The sequence below is a fragment of the Mandrillus leucophaeus genome, unplaced genomic scaffold, assembly GCF_000951045.1.
Source record: "Mandrillus leucophaeus isolate KB7577 unplaced genomic scaffold, Mleu.le_1.0 Scaffold248, whole genome shotgun sequence".
Taxonomy (NCBI): domain Eukaryota; kingdom Metazoa; phylum Chordata; class Mammalia; order Primates; family Cercopithecidae; genus Mandrillus; species Mandrillus leucophaeus.
Window position 1 is genome coordinate 237380 of NW_012102565.1, and position 23497 is coordinate 260876.

The 23497-nt window shown below is 42.5% G+C and overlaps 1 protein-coding gene across 1 annotated transcript in view; it reads left to right on the plus strand.

Moving 5' to 3' along the window:
* The window catches only part of HECW1 (HECT, C2 and WW domain containing E3 ubiquitin protein ligase 1), a gene marked incomplete at its 5' end in the record, with an annotated part of 255628 nt that extends 236366 nt beyond the window's left edge, over positions 1-19262 (plus strand). Inside the window, 4 exons of the mRNA XM_011983285.1 lie at positions 6070-6216; positions 7840-7954; positions 10517-10715; positions 17749-19262. Of these exons, the coding sequence (XP_011838675.1) occupies positions 6070-6216; positions 7840-7954; positions 10517-10715; positions 17749-17860 (573 nt within the window). The remainder of the gene's footprint in view (positions 1-6069; positions 6217-7839; positions 7955-10516; positions 10716-17748) is intronic.
* Between the last annotated feature and the right edge of the window lie 4235 nt (positions 19263-23497).

The following is a 23497-nucleotide window of genomic DNA, read 5'->3' on the forward strand; positions in this document are numbered from 1 at the left end:
AAATTAATGCTATAGTGAGATACCATTTTCCCTTATTAGAATATCAAGAATTAGAAATGTAGCAGTATTTTGGGAGGGTGTAGAGAAACAGACCCTCCTGTCCATTGTAGGTGGAAGTTTGATTCACTCTCTGTGAAAGGCTCTTTGGTGATATCAGTTCATATTTTAAATCACATGCCTTTGACTCAGCACACGTCTAGAAATTTGTCCTACCGATACATTAACACCTAATTGAAATTACTAATATATTAGGATCTTCATCACAGCCTTGTTGATAGTTGAAAAATATCTGTAACAGTCTAAATGTCCAGCAGTAGAGCACTGGTTAAATAAATGACACATTTACTAAGTGGAGTGGTGAAATCATGTGGGGTTATTAAAAAGCAAGAGGACACCTCAGCCCCTAAATTCACATATAATCATGAGCAATAAACAGGTACACTAACAACAATTAAGAAAGAAAAACACAGGTCTAAATTGTCATGAAAAATTTCTAAGATATATTTTAAAAAAAAAAGACAGTGAAGAACAGTGTGTAAAACACACTACTGTTTACAGGGAAAAAGAGTTTATATTGGTCAGGCACAGTGACTCACGCCTGTAATCCCAGCACCGTGGGAGGTGGAGGTGGGAGGATCTCTTGAAGGCAGGAGTTCAAGACCAGCCTGGGCAACATAGCAAGACCCCATCTCTAAAAATTTTTTAAATTGAAATCTATACATTCCCCAGCATATGCATAGAATCTCCCTGGAAGGGAAGTAGAGATGACTGTTTCCAGAAAGGGAGAATGCATGGCTGGGAGGTTAAGTGGGATAAAAACTTACTTTTCATTTTATGGCCTTCTATACCACTTGAATTTTATTCCATGGTCATATACTATATATTCAAGAAAACAAAGTCAACTACAAATAACTGAATGCATAAAATTAGAGGAACAAATAAAGGTGAAGATACAAAAGAACAATCCTCTAGTGTAAAGTGTAGGAACTCGACAACTTAGAAAAAAAGCTTAAATGTTCCCAATGATAAAAATAAGGATGTGTTGTAGATCTAGAATAATGTACAGTTGACCCTTCAAAATGCAAGGGTTAGGGCGCTGACTCCTGGAGAGTTGAAAATTCATGTATAACTTTTGATTCTCCAAAAACTTAAATACTTGTAGCCTACTGTTGACTAGAAGTCTTATTAATAACAAAAATGGTCAATTAACAAATATTTTATAGGTTATAGCTATTATAAACTGTCTTCTTACAATAAGGAATGCCAGAGAAAAGAGAATGTTATTAAGAACATGATAAGGAAGAAAAAATATATTTTCTATTCATTGAATGGAAGTGGATCATCATAAAGGTTGTCTTCACTTTGAATAGGCTGAAGAGGAGCAGGAAATGAGGGTTTGGTCTTACTGTCTCAGGGGTGGAAGAGGTGAAAGAGGGGGCAGGAGAGGCAGGCACACTGGGTGTAACTTTATGAAAATACATTGTAATTTCTGTCATTTTTGCATTTTCGTTTCTCTAAAAATGTGTCTATATAGTACCAATCCTTCTTCTACCAATCCTTTGCTTTAGTTTCAGTGCCCATATCTAGAAAGGTTCATTATCATAAAAGAAGTCAAAAGCAGTCTTAACCAATCAGAACCCTTCTGCCAGATTGTCTAACATCGATTTGTTTTCTGGCACTGCTTCTTCTAGATCTTCTTCCTCGTCACCTGGCACTGGTTCAGAAGCACTCATCCCCGTCAAGTCATCTTCTTTTAGTTCCTCTGGCATGGTGTCTATCAGCTCTTGAATTTCTCCAAGATCCATATCTTGAAACCCTTTACCCTCAACTTTTTTTTTTTTTTTCTGTATCTACAGTCTCTTTCATGATTTCCTTGATTGACTCTGTCATAAATCCTGGGAGGTTATGCATAACATGTGGACACAGTTTTCTCCAGCAGAAATTTATTGTTTGGGGCTTGATGACTTTCATGGCTTTTTCTATAACATCTTCAGTGGCATAACTTTTCCAGAATTTCACAATGCTCTCTCTATTGAAGTCATCCATAATGTTGACATCCTTTCCATAGAGTGCCCTGTGTAATGAGACTTAAAGGTCCTATGACTCTTGATCTAAAGGCTGAATTAGAGATGTTGTTTTGGGGGGCAAGTAGACCACTTTGATGCCTTGGTGTTGAACTCAGGGGGTTCTGGGTGGCCAAGGGCACTGTCCAATATCAAAAAAACTTTAAAAGGCAGTCCCTTATTGGCAAGGTACTTCCTAACTTCGGGAACAAAGCACTGACAGAACCAATCCAGAAGAGACGTTCTCATTATCCAGGCCTTCTTGTTGTCAGCTGGTGTTATCTTTTCTCTTCAAGGCTCGGGGGTTAAAGCTTTAATGGATAAGGGCAATCCTAATCATGAATCCAAATGTGTTTGCACAAAACAGTAGAGTTAGCCTATCACTTCCTGCCCTAAATCCTGGTTCTTACTTGTCTTCCTTACTAATAAAGGTCCTTTGTGGTGCTTTTTTTCCAGAACAGGGCACTTTCACCTGCATTAAAAACCTGTACAGGCAGGTATCTTTTCTCCTCAGTGATTTTCTTAATGGTGTCTGGGAATTCGTCTGCTGCCTCTTGGTCAGCACGAGCTGCTTCTCTTCTTATCTTGACATTTTTTTCAGCCAAACCTGTTTCTAAAATTATCAAACCATCCTTTGCTGGCATTAAATTTTCCAACTTTAGATCCTTCACCTTCCTTTTGCTTTGAGTTATCATATAATGACTTTCCTTTTTCTGGAATCATATTAGAGTCTATAGGTATGCCATTGTTCTAGCAATACTGCACTCACATAAAAGCTGTGTTTTTGGCCGAGCACAGTGGCTCATGCCTGTAATCCTAGCACTTTGGGATGCCAAAGCAGGTGGATCACAAGGTCAAGATTTCAATACCATCCTGGCAAACATAGTGAAACCCCATCTCTACTAAAAATACAAAAATTAGCTGGGCATGGTGACACGTGCCTGTAATCTCAGCTACTCGGAGGCTGAGGCAGGAGAATCACTTGAACCCAGGAGGCAGAGATTGCAGCGAGCTGGGATTGCACCACTGCATTCCAGCCTGGCAACAGAGCGAGACTCTGTCTCAGAGAAAAAAAAAAAACTGTATTTTCAATATGATATAAAAAGGTATTCCACAAAAAGTGCCAGGTTTTCACACCTGCTGGCATAGCTGCAGTGATGGCTTCATGAATTTCCTTTTCTTTTTTTACAATGGCCCCTATGCTGGATTCATTTGTTTTGAAAAGATAGGAAACCACATCTGCAGACCTCAATCTATGGTGCCTATCAAGCAATTCAATTTTCCCTTGTAATATCATGATTTTTCTCTCCTTCTTGGGATTACTTCCAGCATCATTAGTGGCCCTTCGTGTGGGTCCCATGATGTTATTCAAAGTTCACGGTATTGCACTTAAACACAGTGGAAAATATGCAGTAAACAAGAGAGATCACTTTTTACTGTGATACACAGTTTACTGGAGAGAGGCTCTTCATCAGCAACACTTGAGCTCATCGCAAAAACAACAGGAGGTGGCTACAAAATTATTACAATAGTACAGTATGTACTACGTTAATTTTATGCAGTTGTGATTTAATGCTGCATTTTTATGTTAGTTTGCTTTTCTCTCAACTGCCAGTGGCACCATGTACAGGCTCTAAGTGTTTGTGTGTGTATGTTTTCATAAATTTTAACTTTTTAATAATAGATTTGTGTATATTTTGTATTAGTAAATGATAAAAATAGGCTACTATCTACATATATTTTATGGACTCATGACATTTCTAACTCTTTTTTTCATTTTATAAAAGCTTCTATTAATTTTCTGGGTATGCAGGCCATCTGCGAGTTTTTTCAAATTGTTGTAAGTCTCCAAAAAATTTCCAATATATTTATTGAAAAAAATCCATGTACAAGTGGACCCATGCAGTTCAAATCCATATTGCTCAAGGGTCACCTGTATACCTGTTTAAAGTTTATCCCATTTCTCTTCAAAAGGAGGTCACCAAGAACAATGAGTGGTTTTAGAAGATTGAATTGCAGCCCTTCTTTTGTCAAGTTGTTAGACAGTGGAGAGCAGAGGGATGCAGGTGAAAGACACCATAGGCTTTAGGATTAGATTCAGCTACTAGTGAAGAAGCCAAAAATGACCCTGTTGAAATTAATAGAAGCTTTTTTTTTTCTCACATAAAAGCCCTGTTTAGGCTGAGTGTGGTGGTTCATGCCTATAATCCTAGCACTTTGGGAAGCCAAGGCGGGTAGATCGCTTGAGGCCAGGAGCTCAAGACCAATCTGATCAACATGGCAAAATCCTGTCTGTACTAAAAATAAAAATTAGTCAGGTGTGGTGGCATGTGCCTGTAGTCCCAGTTAGTTGGGAGGCTGAGGTGGGAGAATCACTTGAGCCTGGGAGAGAGAGCTTGCAGAGAGCTAAGATTGTACCACTGCCCTCCAGCCTGGGTGACAGAGTGAGACCCTGTCTCAAAACAAAAACAAAAAAAGCGCTGTTTGATAAAATCCTCAGGGATCAAGCTCCTTCCAGGTCTCCCCACTGCTATCACTAGGATAGGCGCCCCGCACCATTAGCCCAGATGAGTACAGCATCCCAACCATCATGACTGTGTTCAATGCAGCAGGACAAAGGAACACACAGCCCATCCCTTCAAGGAGGCCCCCTGACAGTGCCAAACACTTCTGCTTTCATCCCATTGGACAGAATTTACTTACATGCCACACCTAGCTGTGAAAGAGGTTAGAAAATAAAGTCTTTAACTGGGCAGCTAAAAATCAGACATCCCAAAGAATATGGATGCTGGGTGGTAACAAGTATTTTATTGTTAACCAATATTTTATAATTAGCACTGATCACCTAAGTGATAAAAGAAAAGGTAACCATCAGATTACTTATGGACTGTTTTGTTTAGGTACGTATGTCCACAAGTGCCAAATATACAAGTATTTTTTTCTTTAAACCAGTAACTAAATCCAGTGATGCCTCATTTGTCTTGCAGCATTGAGCATTTCAGTGAACACTTAAGTGAATTTAAGATGACTGAAGATTACCCCCTTTACACATGAACACATTTTGATTTTTTTTAATGTCTAGTATGTTATCTACCTTCTTGCCTGTGGAAAGATGGCACACAGATCATAGCCTTCCCTGATGACTCAAGCGTGTCCTAACAAAACATGCATTATCACACAAGTGACAGCGCCATTTGCTGTGTGTGCCTACGTGCTTCTGGTTCCCTTCCCAGGATCAGGCTGCCCTGTCTGTGTAATGTTATACCCCACCCTCTGCCAGAAGCCTACTGTCTTCTGGCCAGCTGTGGGAGTGGAAGCTGATGGCTGTTAAGAATTTGCTGTCATTGAGATTTGGGGGCATCAAGTATGTGATTGTAGCATTGAGACATTCAGCTTCACCATTGGGGACAACCTAGCACATTTTCCTTTCATTTCCATTATGCCTCTTGAGTATAGGAAACCTGTTTCCTCTGTATAAAACGAAAACTGTAGCCCTTCCAAGGTGCATAACAATCTGTTTAGAGGTCAGGTGCAGTGTCTCACGCTTGTAATCCCAATATTTCGGAGTTGGGAGGATCACTTAAGGCCAGGAGTTCAAGACTAGCCTGGGCAACATAGACCACATTCTACAAAAAAAAAAAAAAAAAAAAACAAAAAAAAAAAAAAAAAAAAACCAAGAAGAAGAAGAAAGAAGAAAGAAGGAAGATAACCAGGCAGAGTGGTGCCTCTGTGATCCCATCAGGAGGATCACTTGCCCCCAGGAATGCAGGGCTGCAATAAGCTATGATTGCACCACTGTGTTCCAAACTGCTTAGAACAGCCAGAGCCTTTTTAGTGACCTTGAGAAAGGAAAAAAGACTCCAGGGGTAATAATGCCAAATAATGCCCTGTAGAGGATTTTTGGTATACAGGTGTGCCTCCCTGAGAGATAAGCTGAACTGACAAGCATCTCCCTGAGAGATAAGCTGAACTGACAAGCATTGCAATATTTCTGTTTTCCTACAAGGTCACGGAAAGGGAGTTGAAGTCTGGAGGAGCCAACACACAGGTGACGGAGAAGAACAAGAAGGAGTACATCGAGCGCATGGTGAAGTGGCGGGTGGAACGCGGCGTGGTACAGCAGACCGAGGCGCTGGTGCGCGGCTTCTACGAGGTGAGGCCCAGTGGCCTGGGGAAGGCAAGCTGTGGCCAGGGCGCTGCTTCATGGGGCCTCATCCTCCAGGCTCCCTGGGGGAGCAGCAGCTCAAGTGGTGAGAACAGACAGGGAGAGCCAAGGCGGGCAGTGGGCTCAGCAAGTGCTCCTCACCAGGGAGTGCTGAGGACCTTCTTGGGGTGGAGGGCTGAGGGGTCACAGTTCTCTGGGACACTCAACTCTTATTGGTGAAAAATGCTTTCAGACAACTGGCATGTGACCCTGGTGTGCCAGATGTGAAAACATCTAGCATCTCTTCACGATATGTGCAGGTGGTGTTTCCTTTCATTCAACGAAACAAAAATAAGTGAAGAGAAGGCATTGGGGGGTATTGTCCACTGTCACTAGGATTTTATTTCATTATAGCATCACATTGTGCCACGTAATCTATGCTGAGTGGTATATGAGGAAGACAGGGAGGGCCGCTAGACATCCTATGACATCCTTGAACTTCTCCAGTTTAAAAACCAGAGGCTATAAATGTTTTCTCACGTCTTGGGTCATGGAAGGCTCTCCTTCCCTGCCAGAATGGAGTAGTGCACTGGCCATGGTCTCGTCCACCTCTGGTTTGATTAGAGGAGGTTTCACCACAGGACCTCAGTTGTGCCTGGTACATTTCACCCGAGATGCAAAGTCAGAATGCAGAACCCTAACAAAACAAGTCTTCCCAGATATCTAAGGAGGGAGGAAAGAAGTGAGAGAAGACGGGAAGGAAAAGACAAATTTGCACCCAGTTAGCTCAGTCCAGTGAGCATGAGGCTCTTAATCTTAGGGTCCTGGTTTGAGAAGGGATGGAAAATGCAGTCGTTTTAATACAAATGCTAAATTTTAGGAAATAAGTCATAATTGCATGTGAAAGACTACATTTTAAGTGAAACAGTAATACTAATAGCTACTAAGTCCTTCAAAGTGATGTGGACTTTTTGCCTTTAAAATGCAATGTTATTTGAAAATTTCAATGTGACTGCAGAAAGTCGAGTCAGATTTGTTTACAAAATCATTCTGAGAGGGAGCATTAGGGGTGGAGCATGGGATTCTTTTTCTGTTCCCTGCTTATGAAGGCTTGTGTTCTAAAATATTGAAGTCAATGATCATTGTTCGAGCTGCTGTAACAAAATACTGTGAGATGGGTGACTTACAGCAACAGTCATTTATTTCTCACAGTTTTGGAGTCTGGGAAGTCCAAGATCAAGGTACCAGCAGATTTGGTGTCTGCTAAGGGGCCACCCTCTGGTTCATAGATGGTACCTTCTCCCTGTGTCTTCATGAAGGAAGGGACACGAGGTATCTCTTGGGCCTGTTTAATAAAAGCGTGAAGCTCTGGTGATCGAATCACCCCCCAAAGTCCCCACCTCCTAATACAATGCCCTCCGGGGTAAAGATTTCAACATATGAATTTGGGGAAGGAAAAGGATATAAACATTCAGATCATAGCAATAATTTCTGAGTTAAAAATGATTGTAGACTGAAAGAAAGTATTGCCAGTGATGGTGAGTTTCCCAGTTTAACCCACATAAATATAATAATGAACATAGCCTTTCCACGTGTTTGGACCTGGATACTGAAGCCTAACCTGCATTTCAGGTTGTAGACTCGAGGCTGGTGTCCGTGTTTGATGCCAGGGAGCTGGAGCTGGTGATAGCTGGCACCGCGGAAATTGACCTAAATGACTGGCGGAATAACACCGAGTACCGGGGAGGTGAGTGGGCAGAAGCTGTGATGATATACTTATCACAAATAGAACTCGGCACTTTCCAAAAGATTGTTTTGTTGAGGTGAAATTGATGTAAAATAAAATTGACTAAAGCGAACAAGTCAGTGGCATTTAGTACATTCATAGTGTTGTGCAACCATTACCTCTAGCTACTTGCAGAATATTTTCATCACCCCAAAAGGAAACCCTGTACCCATTAAGCAGTTGCTCTCACTCCTACGCCCCCTTCCCCCAACCCCTGGCAACCATCAATCTGCCTTCTGTCTCAATGGATTTGCCTATTCTGGATATGTCATATAAATAGAATCATACAAAATGTGGTCTTTTGTGTCTGGCTTCTTTGACTTAACCTACTTGAAGTTCATCCATGTTGTACGTAGCATGTTTCATTATTTTTTTCCTTTTTATAGCCGAATAACATTCCATTGCATGTATAAATAATTCGTCACTTTTTGGCCGGGCGCGGTGGCTCAAGCCTGTAATCCCAGCACTTTGGGAGGCCGAGACGGGCGGATCACGAGGTCAGGAGATCGAGACCAGCCTGGCTAACACGGTGAAACCCCGTCTCTACTAAAAAAAAAAATACAAAAAACTAGCCGGGCGAGGTGGCGGGCGCCTGTAGTCGCAGCTACTCGGGAGGCTGAGGAAGGAGAATGGCGTAAACCCGGGAGGCGGAGTTTGCAGTGAGCTGAGATCCGGCCACTGCACTCCAGCCTGGGCGACAGAGCAAGACTCCGTCTCAAAAAAATAATAATAATAATAATAATAATTCATCACTTTTTGAAGACTACGAAAAGCTTGGCCTTACTTCAGTACAAAGCAGGAGTTTGTACATGCCTTTCTCCAACTCCCAACCTGAACTTTCCTTCAGGTGACATCCTCCTCATATTGGTCGAGTCTCTGGCCTAACTTGGTATAGAGGCTTACAGAGAACATTCCATCCAGGACCCAGCTCCTGAGCGGCATGCGTGCCTCCAGCGAAGGGTGTCTCATTTCCTGCAGAATTGGAGCCCTCTCTGCCTCGATCCTAGTTTGCCAGAACACGGTTCTAACCGTGGCCATCACTAAAGCTAATGTCTAACCCCTCCTAACTACTCACCTTGCACACTGCCAGACCTGTCTTCCTGAAACATTGCTTTCATCGGGCCACTTCCCTACCCACAAAACAAGTTCCTTATTACTTCTAGATTTGAAGGGTTTTGTTAGCCTCAAAACTCTTCATTTAAAATACCACAGAGAAATCCATCAGTGCAGTAGAGAGTGAGCTAGGGGCATCACCTCAGCCTCCCTCATGTCCCCAGTACACTCAGCCCCGCAAAGCCTCTTATATTATAAAACTGGTATAGTATGAAAACCGCTGTCTGCCTTGCTGGGCATGGTGGCTCCTGCCTTTAATCTCAGCACTTTGGAAGGCAGGCAGATTGCTTGAACTCACAAGTTCAAGACCAGCCTGGTGAAACCCCACCTGTAAAAAAAATACAAAAATTAGCCAGGTGTGGTGGCATATGCCTGTAGAACCAGCTACTCAAGAGGCTGAGATAGGAGGTTCCCTTGAACCCAGGAGGCAGAGGTTGCAATGAGCCGAGATTGTGCCACTGCACTCCAGCCCGGGCAACAGAGTGAGATTCTATCTCAAAAAAAATTCTCTGCCAGGCTGTTAAAGCCCCATAACACCCCCCAGAAATATTCCTTCCTGCCTTCACCAGACACGCCTCTACTCCAATGGCTTACAGTTGCCTGCATATTTCCTCCTCATTCTTGTTATTCTTTATTTTTCCTGCCAGGAATGTCCTCCTCCTTCCCTCCACTTGCACAAGCCCTTCGCACACTGCTCGTAGCTTCACTTCCTTTCTGAAGCTTTCCTTGCTTCTACCTTGGCACACATGAATTTCTTCTCTCTCTGAATGCCTCTTGCATTTGCAGTCAATGGCAAATCATTTAATTGATATAGCCAAGCATGGTCTCCCCCGTTTACTATGAGAGGGACCCAATACTTAATCCATGGGCCCAGCATGTATCCACCCAGGGCTGGCCTGAGAGCAGCTGCTCAAGGGGAGAGCCTGGGATCTCCTGTTCACCAAACTGGCTGTTCACCTCCAGCCTGGACTGGTAAGTCCTAGACTCTCCCGTGGTATGTGGTTGCCAAGAGCTAAGACAGCAGAACAAAGGAAACATGATGCAATATTGTGTTCATGGGCCCTTTGGTCTCTACCAGGCCATTCTATTCCTTATCTACACCTATATCAGGCAGGGGCATTTTAAGTGGAGTCCCAGTTGTTTAAATAGAAAGCAGACATCTCTGAGAACATCCCTCAGAACATAAAGTCCTTTTATAAATTGACTATTTTCTGAATCTACTCTTGTTCTAAAACTTGACCTAGTTGCACAAATTGTTTTAGACCTCTCTAAAGGCCATCATGAGAGAAATCAGATCAAAAACCGCGATTCCGTTCCTATCATACCTGATGTGTTTGATCTGTCTCCCCCTCCTCACCCCTTCCTCTTTTCTCCGCATCCTGTCTTCCTCCCTCCCTTTGCCTCGTGCAGGTTACCACGATGGGCATCTTGTGATCCGCTGGTTCTGGGCCGCAGTGGAGCGCTTCAATAATGAGCAGAGGCTGAGATTACTGCAGTTTGTCACGGGAACATCCAGCGTGCCCTACGAAGGCTTCGCAGCCCTCCGTGGGAGCAATGGGCTTCGGCGCTTCTGCATAGAGAAATGGGGGAAAATTACCTCTCTCCCCAGGTACAGAGCTCCTGCCAGCCTTCGGGGAAACCTGCTGAAGAGGGCAAAGTATACTTTGCTATTTGATTTTGAGTGACCATCCTTTGGGATGGAATTCTTTCCGGTCACCCAAAGTATTGTCATGGCAGTTATTAGGGAAAGGTGAAGGTGAGGTAGCTGTGAGACTTGGATTGAAACTATATTATTCTTAGGGAGGTTTTGATGACTGATGGTATTTCAGCGGTAATATCTTGGTCCATGTGTCAGTCATGGGATGCTCTCACAGCCCAACTTAATTTAAAGATGAATGTCTCACACAGGAGAGGGCAGAGGCAAGGACATTAATATAAAAAAGCTGGAACCTGGAAGTAACGCCTCGAGCATCGTATCGGTACTTCTGCAGCGTATCTCTTAATACTTCATAGGATCATTATATATGCGTGATGTGTCGGATTTTTCCTACCAAGTTCTAAAACATGTGGGGATGAGACCACACGTATCTCTGGGTCTCTATGGTGACTTCTATTTAGAAAGCACATCTATTGTGGGATAAATGTGAAAAAGGAGACACTGGGGCTCCAGGCAGTTTTACAGAAGAAATTCCCCGCACTGTGAGTTTTAATCCCAGCACTTCCTGAATCCTTTCTATGCCGCTTTGGGTAGTGCATTCCTAATCAGGAAGCACTGAAGAGACAGTGGTGCATAGCGCTGTAGTGAGAAACGCTGCTGCAACAGACAGAAGAAAAGATGGACCCCTATTATCTTTTGTTAATAGGATACGTTCTAATTATAAAGAAGCTTTGCATTGAACTCAGCTCTCTTTCTACATGGCCACCCAGACACTTTTGCTAAATCCTTATTGCAGAAGGATTTACTGGACTATAGCTTTCATCTAGCGTTTCCAGATTTTCCCCGAGGACAATTCGCCTGGTGTCAGTCAGCATTCGTGGGCGTGCCCAGCTGGTTAACCACAGCTGAACACCCTGGTGCAGGCTTCAGCCCTGGCTTCACCCACGCCGTTCAGCAGACCCTCAGCTCCAAGGGTCTGTCTTGTTTGCATGGCTCCACCAATAGCTAAACCTAGTGATTTTAAGTCTGGCAAGAAAAGAAGACTAAAAAGGCAGAATTTCCATTTGTTAAGTTGAATGATAGATTTCAATAATATAGTTATTTGGAAACATCTTGCTTTTATTTTAGAGAAATGCAGCTTGAGTCATCACTGATGATAGCCTACCCCTACAGCATGCAGCTTGAGGAGGGGCTGAGCTACAACCACACACCTGCCCGTGGGAACCGGCAATCTAGGGAGAACACGGCCTGATAGTAACTAATCACAGCACAAGGTAGAATCAGAGGAGCACAGGGTGAAGAGCAGCATGCTGCGAGAGTGTGAAACAGAGACTCCTAATCGAGTTGCCTAGAGAACATGCCACAAAGAAACTGGCATTTAGGGGAACATTGGGAGATGAGGAATAGGGAGAAGGGGCCTTCCAGGCTGAAGCAATAGCACATGCAAGGTCTGACAGCAGGGAATGGCAGCACATGTTCAGGAAGGTGCGGCCGGCCAGTGCAGAGGGTAAGATGCCCGGAACATCATCACAGGGGATGCAGTTGAGAAAGCGTTTGGTGAGCCACAAACAGAGACCCTGCTGGCTGAGTGCAGTGGCTCACGCCTGTAATCCTAGCACTGTGGGAGGCTTAGGCAGGTGGATTGCTTGAGCCCAGGAGTTCAAGACCAACCTGGGCAACATGACAAGACCTCATCTCTACAAAACATTTGAAAACTTAGCTGGGCATGGTGGCGTGCACCTTTAGTTCCAGCTACTTGAGAAGCTGAGGCAGGAGGATCACTTGAGCCCAGGAGGCCGAGGCTGCAGTGAGCTGTGATTGCACCACCATACTCCAGCTGGGCAACAGAGTGAGACCCTGTATCAAATTAAATTTAAAAAAAAAAAAAAAAGAAGAAGAAAGAAAAAAGAAAAGACTGTGCTGAGGAGTCTCTATTATTTAGGAAATGGGAGTCATTGCCTCTGTTATCTGGGGTCACAGATTGAATGTAATTTCTGTATTTGCTTTGGAAGCTTTGAAATATACATTAATATTATTAACCCACACAGGGAACTTCTAAGGCAGACACTGGGCTTATGAACAGATTCTTCATATCTGGACCAAGGCACCCCTAAGAGGGCTGCTGCACCACAAGCCCCAGAGATGGTTTCTTGGGGAAGCAGGGACCTCTTCTTGGGACAAGAAGCAAATGCCTCTAAGAGGACACTGAAAATAACCCCCTAAATAGTGACCCCTGTCCAGTCTCCCTTGGACAGTGTCTGAAGATCCAAGAACGTAAAAAAAATGTCATCTATGTGTGGATAGAAGGAAAGAACCTCTGACTTCCAGAAACTGTCATTCAGGAAGACCTGGCCTGGCCATGGCAGGTGGCAGGAAGCCCTGAGCAGGCACGAAGCAAAGCAGACCCCGGGTGGCATGGGCTTCCCAGGTACTGCGAGCCACAGTGCATGTGGCCTGAATTCTGGGAGAGGCGGCCTTCAGCTCTTTCCTCAGGTCTTCCCTCTGCAGAAAGGAAAGACAACTGGCTTCCCAGATGAGAGCGCCAGACACCACCACAGCAAAACCCGATCATAGCCCAGGCTACATAAAACCTTTGTGTCAATCCAAGTCCCTGCCTGCTAAAAGATGTGTGAGGGTCAGGAGAAATGACTTTGAGGGTAGGGGCTTCTGGGATATAATTTCATAGTTGAAGTAGATGAGAGGCAGGACTGTCACTGGAGTTGAGGTCAAGGAACTGGGGGTTTGGGTGTTCACCCTGTCAGACCTGTGGACTTAGTTGCCACACAGTCTGGTAGGAGGACTTGAAATGGAAAGGAAGACTTAAGCAAAGTGCCAGATAATAATTATAGTAAGTTAGAAGTTCAGAGGGTCAGAAGGAACCAAAGATCTATCTAGATCACTTATTTTCAAGCTTTTTAAACCATAGTCCACAGAAAGAAATGCCTTTTATATCACAACTCAGGACATGTGCTCATTTGCACGTATGTGTGTGTATATCTGAAACTCAAGTTCCTCAAAACAGCACTTTACCCTTATTATCTGCAATAAAATCTATTTTCTACTCTATCCTATTTCATTAAAATGAAATGCCAGCCAAAACCTATGGTTTTAAAAATAAATTATCTAAATGACATGAGATTCAAAGGAATGGAAACTGATCAAGGATTGCAAAGTCATGACATGGAATTGACAGTAGGGAGTGTGAAGAATGTCCATCCACGTCACAGCGTGTGGGGCAGTGAGCAGTTTCCAGCCATGAGGACTGGAAAGGGGACACTAGGACCTGGAGGCAGCATCTGGAAAGAGCTTAAGGAGGTGGCAAAGTTTCTTTACTTTGAACAAGAGCTCAAAGGAGGACAGAGGAAAGGCTTGGAAGGAAAGAGAAGCACAGAAGCTAGGTCAGAGTCAAAGTAGCACTGGGCAGTGTGGAGACAGAACAAAGGAGAGGGGAGAATCTTTGGGTTTACCTTTGGGGCAGGGACCAGGGATATCAAAGCTATGAGTCATTTAGGCAATTAACTGGCCTAAAAGTTGCAAACAAAATTCTAATATGAACATGTTTCACTGCAGATGTAAACTGAGCCCAGGCCTGGGGTGGAGTTGGAGGCCTGGTTAAGTTAGTAGTTGGTTTACTCTGTGGCAATGGTTCTCAAGGTGGGGCTAGGGAAGGCGACTTTGCCTCTCTTCCCCCACAGGAGGCAGTTGACAATGTCTGGAGACATTTTTGGTTGAGGGGAAGGGGTGCTACTGGTGTCTATTGAGTAGAAGCCAAGGATGCTGCTAAACATCTCACAATGCACAAAACAACTCCCACAACAAAGAGTTATCCAGTTTGAAAAGTGAATCGTGCCAAGCTGAAAAATGCTGCTCTCTAGTACCTAAGGCCAGAAGAGGACCTACAAAGGAGGCCTGAGGGTGCCATCAGGGAGCTCAGCAGAGAAAATGGCAGCCATTGAGAAACCAAAGAGAAGCCAAGGAGGAAGATGTTCCAGAGGAAGAGCTGTCAAATGCTTTTAAAGAGCTGGAGCAGGAGGGAGTAGAGTATAGGCTTCTGGACTTAGGGATCAAGAGGTTACTGACAAACTTGAAAAAGTAAATTTAGCAGGGAAGAGAGCAAGGCCTATCTGAAGAGAACAAGGCTATAGTTAGGCAGTAGAAGAAGATTGGCATGAAGGGAAGACACAGCTTACATAACCGGCTGAACAATTGGCAGCAAAGAGGAGTGACTGCTGCCTCTTTTGTGTGTTTCTAGCCAACCTTAAAGTGGTCTCTAGTAGAGAGGAGCAAGACTTTCTTTGGCCCTATGTTGGTTAACATTTCAATCTATAACTTGGAAAAAATAGAGGAGACAGGGAGATCAACTGTGTAGATGACACAGTTAGAAGGATAAACAATACAGGGATTGGCATAACCCAATCCAAAATTATCTCAAAATGCTGGAACCCTAGCTTGACACCAATGGCGTGGAATTCGACACAATTGAAAGACCCGTGCGGATCTCCAAAACATCCGTCGTACCAAGTGTGAGAAAAGAGTGAGTCACCTGCCAGTAAGTCACGTGCACAACCCCAGAGGCTTCAGCTGCCACAAGTATGACACAGTTCCCCAAATCATTATCACAATCATGGTTGCATTAAGAGAATCTTATGTTTAAATGATGATTCACAGGTTACAAAACGCATTTACGTGTGTTCTAGCGTTGATCCTCCCCATAACCCTCTGAGGTGCACGCAGCATATATTATTATCCCCACTTTACAAGTGAGAAAACTGAGGCTCAGGAAGATTAACTGACTTTTCCAGAGTCATAAAGCTGGTAAGTGGCTAGACTGGGGTCAGCATAGAGGTCTTCCAAGCCCTGGTTTCTTGCTGTCCACTGCCCCACACCACCGGGCAATGCTTGGTTTGGTGCACAGGAATGAGGTAAGCGGCACTCGGTGCTGTCAGAACCACACCTGGAGGATGGCGAGCTCTTAGGAATGCTGAATTGGATCATGATTTGATTGTGTTGGTTCATTCTAGATGACAAACTAAGGGAGTTCACCAAGGCTCTAAATAAATGCAATAAAAACAACTAGTAAGGAAACCGTGGGTGTTCAGACTAGGTGCTATTCACCAATGCTTTCTGTTTACTCCCAGAAATGATCTTTTACAGAATTAATTTGGTTCCAACTAATTTGTAAAGATGATTTTTTTTTTCTGTAATATTTCCACTCATGAGTGCCAGTTAAAATGACCAGAGGAAGAAAACTACGAAGATGATGCCTGCTCCTATCTCGCCCCTGGCTAATTCAGCTAGTTCCAAAAGCATGCTTGGGATTTCTCTGCCCTACTTCGCCTGTTTAGCCATAGCCCAATGTATGTTCTAGTTTCATTGCAATCTTTTTAACATAGAGAGAAATCACTGTAATCATCCTAGTCGATTTACTGAGTTCCCTTTCACTCAAATATTTACATCTAGATAAAGTATTTCAATTATTTTCTTTTAAAGTAAAGGAAGGCCTGTATGAATCTTAGATAACAGTCTAAGAATTCTGCTAATCTCTATTCATATGTTTCTTCCCAATTATGTCTTTAAGGCCTAAGACCAGACACTCTACTACCCTATGCCTGCCTTTGGAGTTTGAGCGGGGATGGGACAGGGAGGAGGGAGGTAGGGGTTAGGGAAGTTCCCCAAGGACTGCCAGGAGGAGGAATGGGTGCTGGGCAGACGAAAACACCAGCATCCTCCCTAGATTCTCGCTGGGCAGGAAGCCCCACCTTCCCCCTTTCCTCTTCCCATCTTCCTCATTCCCAAAATAATCTCCCCCCATAACCTGAGTGCTGCATCAGCCTGGGCAGTGATCTGATACTCTGATTTATATACTTTAAAACAAAGGTGTGAATAATACACAAGTCCCCTAGGGATCTTGTAATGAAAAGAAGAGTTTAATATCCCAAATAAAACTCTAATGAAGAGAGTTTAGTTTTGTTTGTTTCTTTGTATGTTTGTTTTGTGATTTGATTTGGTTTGATTTTAGAGTGCCCTTTTCTGTGCTGGTTGGTGTCTCAAAACACCATTGCAACACACTACTCTTAGGGAGGAAAAGGCAGGAAATGAACTTTCACCTGCACCCATCCACCTTTCTCCCTACTATGGTACAGGCTCAGCATCAGCCAAAGATTCTGTAGAAACAAAGAACTACTGGCAGGGAGCAGCTAGTCAGGTGATTCAAGGCTCCACAGCAAGGGATCTATGTGTACTGGGCTTCTTGTACCCACTGCTGGAGACCCACATGAGTCTTCCAGGTCCAGGTGTTAGCCTCTGGCGAGGAAGACATTCCTTGTCTAAGGCAGACACTGGCCATGCAGGAGGAAACACATGAAGCAAACTAGAACTCTGGGTGCCAGGACTCTCCAGGCATCCGGGGAGGACTGGCTCACATGGGCAGCTTTTCTTGGAAATGTAGCACTTCAGCTTTAGGTTCTGTGGGTTCTACTGGGGTAGAGGAGTCAGACTTGTCTCCAGCGCACACTTGACTTGAATGGAGAACTGGATCTCAGAATTCCAGGCCATCTCAAGTTCCTCTAAATAGATGCATGTGGTTCACAGAGGCTCAGAAATCAGAGCTGGGCAAGAAGACTTAGGAATATAATCCTTCAATACTAATTATATTTCTGCCTCCTTCATCGACCACATCAAAATTTATAACGCAATTGCAAATCAGGCTGATACCATAGAGTTTATAATCAGTTTGCTAGTGTCATTCTAGTGTAGTTGGTTTGCTTGCAAATGCAAACAACCCATTTTTAGTTATTCCATTCCTTCCACCGGTCTATTCATTCTACAGGAATATGGCTCTTTAGTGTGCAATGTTTTATGGTGGTCCTGAATCACAGTCCTGCTCACTTTTGATTCCCTTTTGAATCACAACTTCAGACAGTCACAGATCCAGAACCAGTTGTATCGAAACAAACACTCTCACCGATCTCTTCTCCCCATTCAGGGCACACACATGCTTCAACCGACTGGATCTTCCACCGTATCCCTCGTACTCCATGTTGTATGAAAAGCTGTTAACAGCAGTAGAGGAAACCAGCACCTTTGGACTTGAGTGAGGACATGGAACCTCGCCTGACATTTTCCTGGCCAGTGACATCACCCTTCCTGGGATGATCCCCTTTTCCCTTTCCCTTAATCAACTCTCCTTTGATTTTGGTATTCCATGATTTTTATTTTCAAACCAAATCAGGATTGACAAAAGCTGTGCATGAAGAACTGCCTTCTTCTAAGATCTAACCTTCAGGCTTCTCTCCTCTGTTTTCAATGAACTGCTAGCCTGTATGCAATATTAAAAAAACAGCTGTCTCAAGGTCTGTGTATATCTCCACATACCTCCATTACTAACAATGAAATATGAATGCAAGTTAAGCTACACTTGACCAAATGGTAATAAATGTTTACTTCCATTTCTATCATTTAAGGGAAAATGTGAGCGTTAAGCACTCCAAGCTTTTATATGCCCATGTCTTCTGAGCAGAGCCACCATTTTTTATAATTTCTAACAACCAACTCCAGAACTAGGAGCTGATCAACTCTTTGTTTTCCTCTCTATCTACTTTTCCCTGTGCATAATATCCATCCAAAGGACAACAGTGGCAAAGCTGAAATTTTTATACATTCAACTCATGATTCACATGTGGCATCAGTCCCATCAGCCGGAACTAGCCTAGACACACGGTGCAAATATGACACTCCCAACGATTAACAACAGCAAGAAAACACATCGCATCCCAATGGTTGCGGGGATTGTGGGCTCAACTCAAGAGAAGTTTAGGAGGGGGAGCATTGTTAGTGAATACTCACACCACAAGAAGGACAAACTTGTGCACATGTCCAAGAAAGAAACCTTCTTGATTGATGTAGCATGAAGGATGAGGCTTCAGCCCCCATTGTCTTGTGTAGAATGTGGCAATGCCAACTGGAGAAAGGGAAGAAGGACATATTATCTTGGTTTGAATCCCTGAGTTCTGTACTGTTCTATTTTGTTTAGTCTAGCCACAGTTCTTCATAAAGGAAAACAAAATGTGTAGATGATACCATGACTTTTGTTAAAGCCATGACTTTTGTTTGCTTGGCAGACAAACCCTTCTTTTTTTAAACTTTGATATTGGTTTTTTTCACGTTTTCTTTTTTCCTTTTCCTTTCTTAATCATGGAGTTCAAGTTCCTTTACATTCGATTGTCCATCGGGACCACACTAGGAAGCTGCAAAGAGTGATGGTGCTTGTTAGGGATCAAGGGCAACACAGTACTTCTCCTTCACCCATAGTAATCCTCCTGGGGCAGAAACGTAACACCCCAAAGGCACGTTGATTTGTGTCAAAATAAATATCCAATTTCTTTTAGCATTCAGTGAAAACATGTCTCAGAAAACTTCAGGTTGTCAGAAAAACAGTTGCAGGCTCCAAAGACAGCCTAACCTCTCAATTACATTTGAAATAAACCCAACCATAATGGTCATTTGCTATTTTTCTAACGTTGTTATCCATGTTGTCTGAAATAGGTCATAAATGAAAGTGTTTTTCTTCACTGGGAAAAAGAAGAGCTCAAGAGACCCGACTATTTAAATGTCACATTATTGTTTTCCATATTAAAACAAGGGAGAAATGTAAGACGAAGTGAATTTCCTGTGAAGCCAGGCCTAGTGGCTCATTATACCAGTTTGTGTCTGGACAGTGTGTTATTTGTGTTTCCTACACTCTAAAGCATTCCAGCCGGGAGCGGTGGCTCATGCCTGTAATCCCAGCACTTTGGGAGGCCAAGATGGGGAGATCACTTGAGGTCAGGAGTTTGAGACAAGCCTGACCAACATGGTGAAAGCCCATCTCTACTAAAAATGCAAAAATTAGCCAGGTGTGATGGCACACGCCGGTAGTCCCAGCTACTTGGGAGGCTGAGGAAGGAGAATCACTTGAACCCGAGAAGCAGAGATTGCAGTGAGCCAAGATTGTGCCACTGCACTCCAGCCTGGGTGACTGAGGGAGATTCCATCTCAAAAATAAACAAATAAAAATAGAAGCATTCTTTTAGTAGGAAGTATCTACAATGCCCAGCACCCCTTGCAGCAATGTGTCCGGTGTCAATCAAGGAGTATACATTATAGAAATTTAGCCTTTTATTGTCTAAAAAGAATTTACTGAGACAGGATGGAATGTGTAAGTTATATGATAAAGAATTTGAGGGATATGTGAAATTCAGTACACATTCAGCATCTGAAAAATAATGGATTCCAATGGAGCTATTATTTTATTTATGAAATCAGAACATAAGGACTATGCAAATAATTGAACCATACCCTTATTCTAACTCTTGCAACAGCATCTCTAATATAGGGGCATCTTTTATCTTTAGAACTTGGTATTATACATATGTAAATACTCATTAATTCAAACAGTCTCTTTCTAGTACTTACATTATTTGTCAGGCATTGGAAAGGGAGAAAAGCTGTTTACAAGATGGACCGGCTCCTGGAGAGCTTTACAATTTATATAAATAACGAATTAATCTATTAATTAGATTAATTAATATCTATTCTAACCATATACAAAAAGAATGCAGTATCTCAGAAATTATATATAGATAGGTAACTTTGGCATACATGATTTTTCAACTAACGTTTCCTTATCTACCAGCACTGCTGATGTCACAGCTCTAGATCTATCCCACAAAGCATAACAGGAACATTATTTCACAAAAATGCAAAATTTCATGAAGAAATGCTGATGTCACGGTCACCTGAAAGAAGATGAAGCTTGTAATACTTTATTGCAACCTTGCATAGAATCCTTAAGGAAGAAAAACAAAGAGAAGAGGAACCCAGAAACAAGTTATGGAAATTCATGTTTACCTTATTTATAAGGCTGATGTTTAAATTATATATAATTTTTCATTCAATGTGTATATGAAATGAAATAGCTATAGAACTAAATTTCACTTACGTGGAGGTGTAAACCACCCTAAATTATATAGTTCGGCAGACAGATCTATTTGTTACCACCTGTAATTTTTTTTTAAGCATGAGTTTTCTCCATGGAGGCAAATTGCAAAATTAATCACTTATAAATTTATAAGCCACAATCTCCCTAAAACAAGATCTTTTAGATTTGGTTTTAGTAAGAGTGTAACACTTTTAATCAGGGGACAAACAAGAGCAATAAATAAGAGAAGATTTATGTTACAACCTTCGAAAAATGCTTTTAAAAATCTATAAAGTGTTATAATAATAATTCCATGGATATCACAAATGTTTTATTCTACAGTGTGAAGATGATAATCCTAAAAATGGAAATTGACTCTGTGGAGTCAGGAGAAGTATTCTAAATCTACTGAACTCTTTGTAATTTCTTATGTATATAAATTACTGGAGGTTGTGAAGATGCCTAGAGAGTGGTGAAAAAATTAAGAAAAAGAGACATATGATTTGGGGGAGCAAACGTTAAACATGCAAGACCTAAATTTTCTTTTAATACATGACCATATGTCCTTGAACAGTAAGTATATTTGTGTGGCAAGCCAATGGCTGAGTTTTCCAGGATAGTTTTAATATTACATCCATCATATTGTCAGTCCATGTGTCAAACCATGTGTCCAAAATTTGGGTTCAGAAATTTCTCAATTACCACAAATATTTTCCCAGTCAAGATGAAACACTTTCAAATGAAAGTAGTTAGAACTTTACATAACAAATGTGGTGCTTTATTATTATTATTATTACGTACTTCAGTGTTCATTATTAAAACTACTGCAATACTATATCATAAAAATCTGGGATGGATGTTCCAGCCATCATAAATGGTCCAAAAGAGAAAGTGTTATTTTCCTGTTAGCGACACATAGTCCCTTTGTTCTAGTAGAAAAAAAAGGTGCCTAGAGGTAGTATATAGAGTAAATATTGTTCCTTTAGCCTACTTCCTGCAGCTTCCAATTTATCTAAGGAAATGTCTACAACAATTTTGTTCAAAAGTCTGTTCTAGTCAATAGCAGGAGAGGTCCACGTTACTGGGCTGATTTTGCTTACATCAACAAGAGAAATGTCACGTGATACTCAGGCCGCGCTTTCTCTTCCATCACACCATCTTCAAGGAATGTCAATAAACTCACTTTGGTATGGCATTGTGTATGCTCCTTATTGCAAACGGAAGTCTAGGACAACACATAACAATCTGTATCCTGCCTTATGCTCTCGCTAGATGTAAGCAATAAAACAACACAGAAGGCTACCAGCTGCTATGATTTTTTTAAAGTCCCAAGAAAAAAATTATCTATCAAAAAAGCATAATATGTGCTCACAAATTCATGAATAAAGAGGAGAGCTTTTGTAGCAAGTTCCTTGTGTTTACCTATAAGAACCCTAAACAAACCACATGGGCAGCAATTTTTTAAGTTCCCTTTGTGTAAACCAGTTGTGCACTGGTTTATATACATTCCTAGCTATGGAGATGCTTCTTTGAAAGCTTCAGGCTACAGCCTAACACCCAGTGTCATCCCAGGACAAGGGTTACCACTAGGCAACCATATTGTGTCCTATGGCTCATATCACAGACTCCCAAGATGGAAACAGCATGATCTCCTTCCAAGCCTCTAAAAGACAAACCATGTGGCTCTTACTGGGTGGTTAGAAGCTGATTTATTCTTTAGACGGAAAATATTCTATTATTAGAAAAAGTGTGGGGAGGACTGGGAGAAGGAAAAACCTGACGGACTGATTTGGAGACAGAGAGGCATCTTATATTGCATTTTTCTTTTCTTCTTCTTCTTCTTCTTCTTCTTATTATTATTATTATTATTATTATGAGACGGAGCTTTGCTCTTGTTGGCCAGGCTGGAGTGCAATGGTGCAATCTCGGCTCGTTGCAACCTCTGCCTCCCAGGTTCAAGCAATTCTCCTGTCTCAGCCTCCCAAGTAGCTGGGATTACAGGCATGCATCACCACGCTCGGCTAATTTTGTATTTTTAGTAGAGACGGGTTTTCTCCATATTGGTCAGGCTGGTCTCGAACTCCTGACCTTAGGTGATCCACTCGCCTTGGCCTCCCAAAGTACTGGGATTACAGACATGAGCCACCACGCCCGGCTGATACTGCATTTTTTCTACACGTCCTGGGCTGACTTCAGATTTATTCTAACTGAAAATCACTTTTCTCCTAAGGCATAAAGAGAAAATCTGAACTAGATCATCATTTATAGTGAGGCATATAGTATTCTGCTTTAATCTTACTCTGAAATCAAGATTGGACTTCAAGTCTCCTGATTTCTTTTATTTATTTATTTGTTTGTTTGTTTGTTTGTTTGTTTTGAGACCGAGTTTCGCTGTTGTTGCCCAGGCCAGAATGCAATGGCATGATCTTGGCTCACTACAGCCTCCCCTCCCAGGTTCAAGCAATTCTCCTGCCTCAGCCTCCCAAGTATCTGGGATTACAGGTGTGCACCACCATGCCCAGCTATGTCAGGCGAAACCGCATCTCTGTCAGGCTGGTCTCAAACTCCTGATCTCAAGGGATCCACCTGTCTTGGCCTCGCAAAGTGCTGGGATTACAGGTGTGAGACACCGCACTCGGCCAGGTCTCCTGATTTCTATGGCCAAACTTTTCCAATTAATATGCTGACAGCTCATTAATTACGTACTGTAGGGGGGAAAGTGACACACATAGCTTGTGCTCCAGACACAGTTTAGAGGACGGCTCTCTACGAGAAT